The following is a 6,253-nucleotide window of genomic DNA, read 5'->3' as shown; positions in this document are numbered from 1 at the left end:
CTTTCTAACCCGAGAATTCTATGTGGCCTAATATCTTGGAAGATGCTCCCTTAGCTTGTTGTTCACACAGTATTTGTCAAAAAAGTGTTGATGCTTTCTCACACTGCATTGGGATCATTAAATAAGGAAGACCAAATACATCTAAGAATGGACAGTAATTAAACTTATTGTGTTCCCAATATTTTTGTTGGAGTGCTTCTCTTTAAATATATTAATTATACCAATATAAATATTTTTCACAGTGGTAGAGATTTTTAATATAAGGACACTTTCTGGTATAGCATAAAAACAATAGCATACTACTTTGGTTTTACAGGTATTTTGAATTTATCAATACATTAATTCTAGGATAATAAGTTACCATTTTCGTAGTGACCTAACAGTGGAATTACAACTTTCGTCATGCGATACCATTGAGCTCCAAAAGACTGTTTCTCTTCTTTTCACAGTCAGGCTCTTTGATGTTGGCTTTTTATTTATGAACACAGATTTTCTCCTCATAAACATTTGATATGGAATAACAAAAATATAAAATATAAAAATAAATCAATCTTCTATGACAGTTGGGTTCAAAGTAATATTTTGCTGGTATCACAACTGATTAATTATAGCTGCTGTGCAGCAATGGGTCAGGTCCGGGCATTTTTAGGCAATTCTGAGCAACAAGCAGAAGAATTGGAAGACATTTAGGAATTTAGCAACACAATCCGCCTTTTGCATCAGCTGAGGCTTGAACTCACAACCTGAGACTAAGAATCAATTTCTATCTCACTGAGCTAATTAGTCAGTGACAATTCATGTGTAGCTTCACAAACTGACGAAGCCAGACGTGCAGGTTTAGCAGCCGTCCATGCATGGAAAAGCAGATTTCAAACCACTGTAAAAAAAAATCAGTTATCGAAACAAAAATCAGAAAATACACATATTGCATCTAGACAGCATGGAGATGTTGGTAATTTGTTTGTAACAATGATTGATTTGCTTCATAAGTGAAAAACTGATGTTTAACTAGTTGAGCTATGTGCAAAGTGAGAAGCCTCAGATGGTTTCACACTGAAGTATTGACACTGGATCTGGATTGGTTTATTTTCAAGCATGAGAAGGCAGATTTTCTATCAGGAAGAAGACTTGAAGATGCTGCACAGTGATCAGTCACGCTCCTAACCTAAGACAGTCATCTACCGCTCTAAACTAATTGGCAAGTACCAACTCAACAGTGGCTTCACAAACTGAGTAAGCCATTCACTGTTGTGCAGGAAAGCAGCCATCCGTGCATGGAAATGCAGATTTCAAACCACTGTAAAAAATTCAGTTATCGAAACAAAAATCTGAAAATATACATATTGCATCTAGACAGCATGGAGATGTTGGTAATTTGTTTGTAACAATGACTGATTTGCTCCATAAGTGAAAAACTGATGTTTAAAATTGCCATTTTTACATTGACTCCAATTGTTCACATTAGAGCAAAATTCAAAATGCTGTCAAAAATTCAGTTTTTGAGATAAAATTCTGAAATTTGCCACACATCATCTACCATGATGCTAGAATTTTGTCATTTTTTTCATGAACATTGAAGATTTATTTATCAAGAATTTGCATGTATATGTTTACAGTCAAACATTTTGATGCACTGTATGGTATCAACATAAAGGATAACAAATAAAATCTAAAAAAAAAAAATTGTACACATTTGGTACAATGCCCTGCAACTTCTCACTGCAAACACTATTGGAATTGTCACTTTGAAAATTAAATTGGAAATCTGGACTGATTAAAACAAATATTTTGTCAACAATAAGGTTAGTGAAGTGCATTTTACAATTTAATCTATCCAACAAATCACCTTTTAAAATATAGAAATGATCTTTCTGAATCTTGTGTTCTATAATACTGGCACAGAAACAATTATACCTTTATTTTATGAATGCATTAAGTAGCAGAAAAAAATATCCTGGATTGATGTTAAACATGATTGATGTTATTTTCTTATTATGAAAAAAAATAAATATCTGGACAGAGGTCATATCTTTATTTTGAATCTTCTCATTTCACATGGCAAGCTTTTCATCCAAATGGTCAGTGGTGTAGTGGAGGGTATATGGGTTATATCCACCTCTATTTCAGGCCATTTACAGTATACCCACCTATCAGCTAAAACGCCATTGGAATATAGGAGCGTACACCTACTTATTCCTCGGCAACCTACTAATCTACCTTTTAGTACAAGCATGTCATCAATTACACCTCTTATCTTACATATTTACCAGATATTTAATGCTCTGTTGTTTTTAGAACTGGGCCCAGTGAGTGACCTTGACCCCGGGGTATCCACTGGTTGTTACTGGTTGTGAACATTAAAATATTGTTACTGTACTTGGTGTAACTATCATTTGAAGCATTCTCTAGCACAAGAATTACCTTTGGGATATAAAAAAAGTTCTATTAAATTGAGTTAACTTGACTTGAACTGAACTGAAATGAAATCCAATGTCCACCACCTGAAGCATGAACTGACGCTGTACTTTAAAATACTATAAGGACTGACAAATAAAGCCATCAGGACTATGATCATTTACAATTCCTTGAAAACCTTATTTTTTTTTTATTTTTAAGTATATAAGTACCCCTGCTGTTCTTTGTTCTTGTTATCAGTTGTATTTTTTAATGCTTTGTATCATTTTTGATTGAATAAAGGACGTTCAGCTGTCCCCCATAGACATACATTGTGAGAGAGACGTGTGTAAATGTGTGGATAAGTGTGAAATGACTCGTTTCATTATCAGACTTTGATCCATCGGTCTGATCACATTTGGAAAGTCTAGAGAGGGGCAAACGACTGATTCAAGTAAACGGAGCGCTAAACCGGAAGTTGCTGGCGGAAGTCAGTAATGCGCATGCTCCGTGGGCCCAAGATGCGGAAGCAGCTCTAAGTCCGTTCAACTGTTGTCTTCACATATCCATGCTGTGTCTGGAGACGTGCTTTGCGAGTACTTAATGCGTTTATACTGACGTTACATGCTTATCAAGGACGTTTAAGTCATGGGAGGAAGTACTTGTTGTGTCATTGGCTGTAGCGGCCGTTCACACGACGGACAAGGTAAAAAGATAAACAACGGGATGTCTTTCTATAGTTTCCCTGCGTGGAGGCAGAACCAGGGAAGTTATGTGTCCCACGTCACGAAGAGCAGACGGATGGCGTGGATATCAGCTGTAGGGCGACTAGACCTCAAGTTTAGCAACATCCCAAGATCATATAAAGTGTGCTCGAGACATTTTCATTCAGGTGAGTGTCACAATTTGCTCAGCATTGTGCTGTACTTGGTGTTTGGGAGCAGTTTACTGTCAGGGCTTTCTGCTACAAAGCGTGTTTAACGTTGTGAATGGGTCCGTTTTAACCCAGTCAACGTTTTTTTCCTTAACTTACCAAGTTGTATTGTTGTTTAAACCCAGGAATAGTGAGTTAGCGAGTTGGCAAGTTGGTTTGTTTATATGGAAGATAGCCCGCTGCGATTACACGTAAAGATGGCTGCCGCTCTGACCATCCTGTTATGTTGATTTAAATAAGAATGTCCTTTCTACCCTCATTTTATGTCTATGCCTAAACTTAACCAAACTGCGGCTGAAAACTAAAGCCAAAAGCTTTTCTATTTTGTGTTTATGACTTTCCTGTTGGTTGCAAATAACTTGTATCCGTGTAGTAGTCTTTTTTCTGTCTTGGTTGTTAATTCAGCATTATGTCTCCCTGAAGGTAAACCTGCATATGAAATGGATGAGTCACATCCAGACTGGGCTCCAACACTACACCTGGGTCACTTTGAAGATCATGCCACAGAGTCACACCAGCAATCTCGCCAGCTAAAAAAAGGAAAGATGGAAGTGACAGCAGCGGATGGTGTGGACGGTGAAAACCAGGCAGAAGAGGAGGTTTGTGGAAAATGGGCAGAGGTGGTCGTGGCAGTAGACGAGGATCACGGAGACCAGGATGAAGAGGAAGCAGCAGAAGATGAAGTGGCACATGAACCGACAGCTAAGAGACCAAAAACAGAATGTCAGTTCTGTGAGCGCAGCAGTGCAGAAATCGACCGTCTGTTGCAGGAGAACAAGGAGCTCAGGTGTGAGCTGAATAAGAGAAGGATGGATGAACACTTCTTGGAGGCTAACACAGACAAGGTCCAGTATTACACAGGACTTCCATGTTTTGCTATTTTAGTCGCACTGTTCAACAATGTTAAGCCCTCCCTGCCGGTTACAAAGAACTTATCACCCTTTCAAATGATTTTATTGACACTCATGCGTCTGAGGCTTGATCTTCCAGTCCAGCACCTCGCCCACCTCTTTAGTGTTTCATGTGAAACTCTTTCCGCTGCCTTTGCTGACACCGTAGACGTTTTATATGCACGCCTTAACCCTTTGGTGCACTGGCCAGAGAGGCATTGTTTACAAGCCACAAAACCACAGAAATTTTTGGAAGCTTTTGGCCAACGTGCTGTTATTATTGTTGACTGCTTTGAAATACGTACAGAAAGGCAATCTGATGTAAAATCACATCCACTGGCTTTATCCCACAGCAAAAGTATGGACACAATGAAATACCTCATTGGTATTACACCACAAGGTGCGATATCATTTATTTCCAAGGGCTGGGAGGGGCACTCCTCTGACATGCACATAACTGAAAACTGTGGCCTTCTTAACAAATTGTCACCAGGTGATATAGTGTTAGCTGATCGAGGCTTTGACATCAAAGAAAGTGTGGGACTGATGTGTGCGGAGGTTAAAGCTCCTGCGATCACTAATGGACAATGTCAACTTGATGCTAAGGATGAAGAAAGCACACGAGCAATAGCACACCTACGGGTTCATGTTGGAAGGGTGATTGATGGCATGCGCAACAAGTACACAATGTTACATAAGACAATACCAGCTAGTTTGTTACTCCCGTGTGAGGGTGAGGAGATGACGCTCCTCGACAAGATTGTGAATGTTTGTTTCATTCTAATTAACATGTGTCCCAATGTGGCTGCAAAACCTGATGGATCTTAAAATGTGCATGATGAATGGGTGCTTTTCAACCAGCTTTGTATCACAACAGTGTGGGTAGTCTGTGTAAATGAACTATGGCAAACTTCCCTCCATTTTACCAGCTCTCAGATCTCTCTGCTCATCTGTCAGCTCCACTGGGTGATGCCTTTTACAGACGCAAAGAGTAAAGGAGCAGATCGAGAGTGAGGGCCACTCCTCTCCCTCTCTCTCTTAAACGCAGACTAAACCCAGATCAAATAGTAAGACTAAGCAGTGCTGGTCAAATATAAACCAAGATTCTGTCACTGCGTTGCCTATTTTTGCCTCAAATGTTTTCTGAAGCATATTCTAACTTACTGTTAACAGTAATTTGAGATTGTTTGCTACCAGCTGGCTGTCATATTGTTTCCTGTGGAAAAACGACCTAACTCACATTAAGTCACCCACTAGCAGGAGGGTTTATTGATCCAATGCAGCGCAGTGCAGTCTGGTAGTTGTAGGCTTTCTACCTCTTGCGCAAAAGCAAATACCACAGCCCTTCTACTGTGTTTTCTGTGGTTATATAGCATAGACACCAGTTACATGAACGAAAACATCTTTTCAGCAGTGAAATACTTGTGTAAATGTTATAGGAGATGTTGGTATATGTCATATATATACTATATATATATATATATATGTACAAGTCATATATATATATATATATATATATATATATATATATACAAGTCATATATATATATATATACACAAGTCATATATATATATATATGACTTGTATGCTTTTTAGCTAAATGTTTTGATGATGAAATGTTTATAGACTGATGTTTGTTTTTGATGATGAAATTTTTTGTACACTTGAGTGCTTCACATTAAAACACATGACATCATATGACCTTGTAAAACTTTGCTTTAATAAAAAAAAAAGTATTTTTAAGTACAATGTGCAATTTTTGGGTTCTTATTGTAGTGAAGGTAGTACACCGCAACACTGAACTTTTCCAAGTATGTGAACAATATGATTGTCAGAGCAAAGTAAACATCTTCAGACAGAGCAGTAACAGGCCACAAATAGTACAGTATACCTTAATAAAAGGAAGTAATAACAGGACTTATTATTATTGATTATTTATTTTAACTATTTACTTAATTCATCTATTAGTTGTTTGGTGTGTAAATAATGAGTAAACAGTGATAAATTCCCTCCACAGGCTCATGGAGACCAAGG

At 38.0% G+C, this 6,253-nt stretch overlaps 1 protein-coding gene across 1 annotated transcript; it reads left to right on the top strand.

Annotated features, from left to right (window-relative positions):
• Window positions 1–2,914: 2,914 nt before the first annotated feature.
• LOC117256516 (uncharacterized) lies at window positions 2,915–5,965 on the top strand. The gene is made up of 2 exons (XM_033625966.2): window positions 2,915–3,286; window positions 3,752–5,965. Exons 1-2 carry the CDS (start codon window positions 3,043–3,045, stop codon window positions 5,044–5,046), a joined length of 1,539 nt encoding a protein of 512 aa, XP_033481857.1. The 5' UTR covers window positions 2,915–3,042; the 3' UTR covers window positions 5,047–5,965.
• The last annotated feature ends 288 nt before the right edge of the window (window positions 5,966–6,253 follow it).

The sequence above is a fragment of the Epinephelus lanceolatus genome, chromosome 1 (assembly GCF_041903045.1).
Source record: "Epinephelus lanceolatus isolate andai-2023 chromosome 1, ASM4190304v1, whole genome shotgun sequence".
Taxonomy (NCBI): domain Eukaryota; kingdom Metazoa; phylum Chordata; class Actinopteri; order Perciformes; family Serranidae; genus Epinephelus; species Epinephelus lanceolatus.
Note: the sequence above shows the minus strand (reverse complement) of the source record. Positions and strands in the feature narration are given on the sequence as shown.

What these genes read in the sequence shown, in the direction of transcription:
- LOC117256516 (XM_033625966.2), top strand. Translation starts at nt 3,043, where the DNA reads ATGGGAGGAAGTACTTGTTGTGTCATTGGCTGTAGCGGCCGTTCACAC. An exon ending in CTCGAGACATTTTCATTCAG is followed by an intron (nt 3,287 to 3,751) that starts GTGAGTGTCACA and finishes GTCTCCCTGAAG; the next exon opens with GTAAACCTGCATATGAAATG.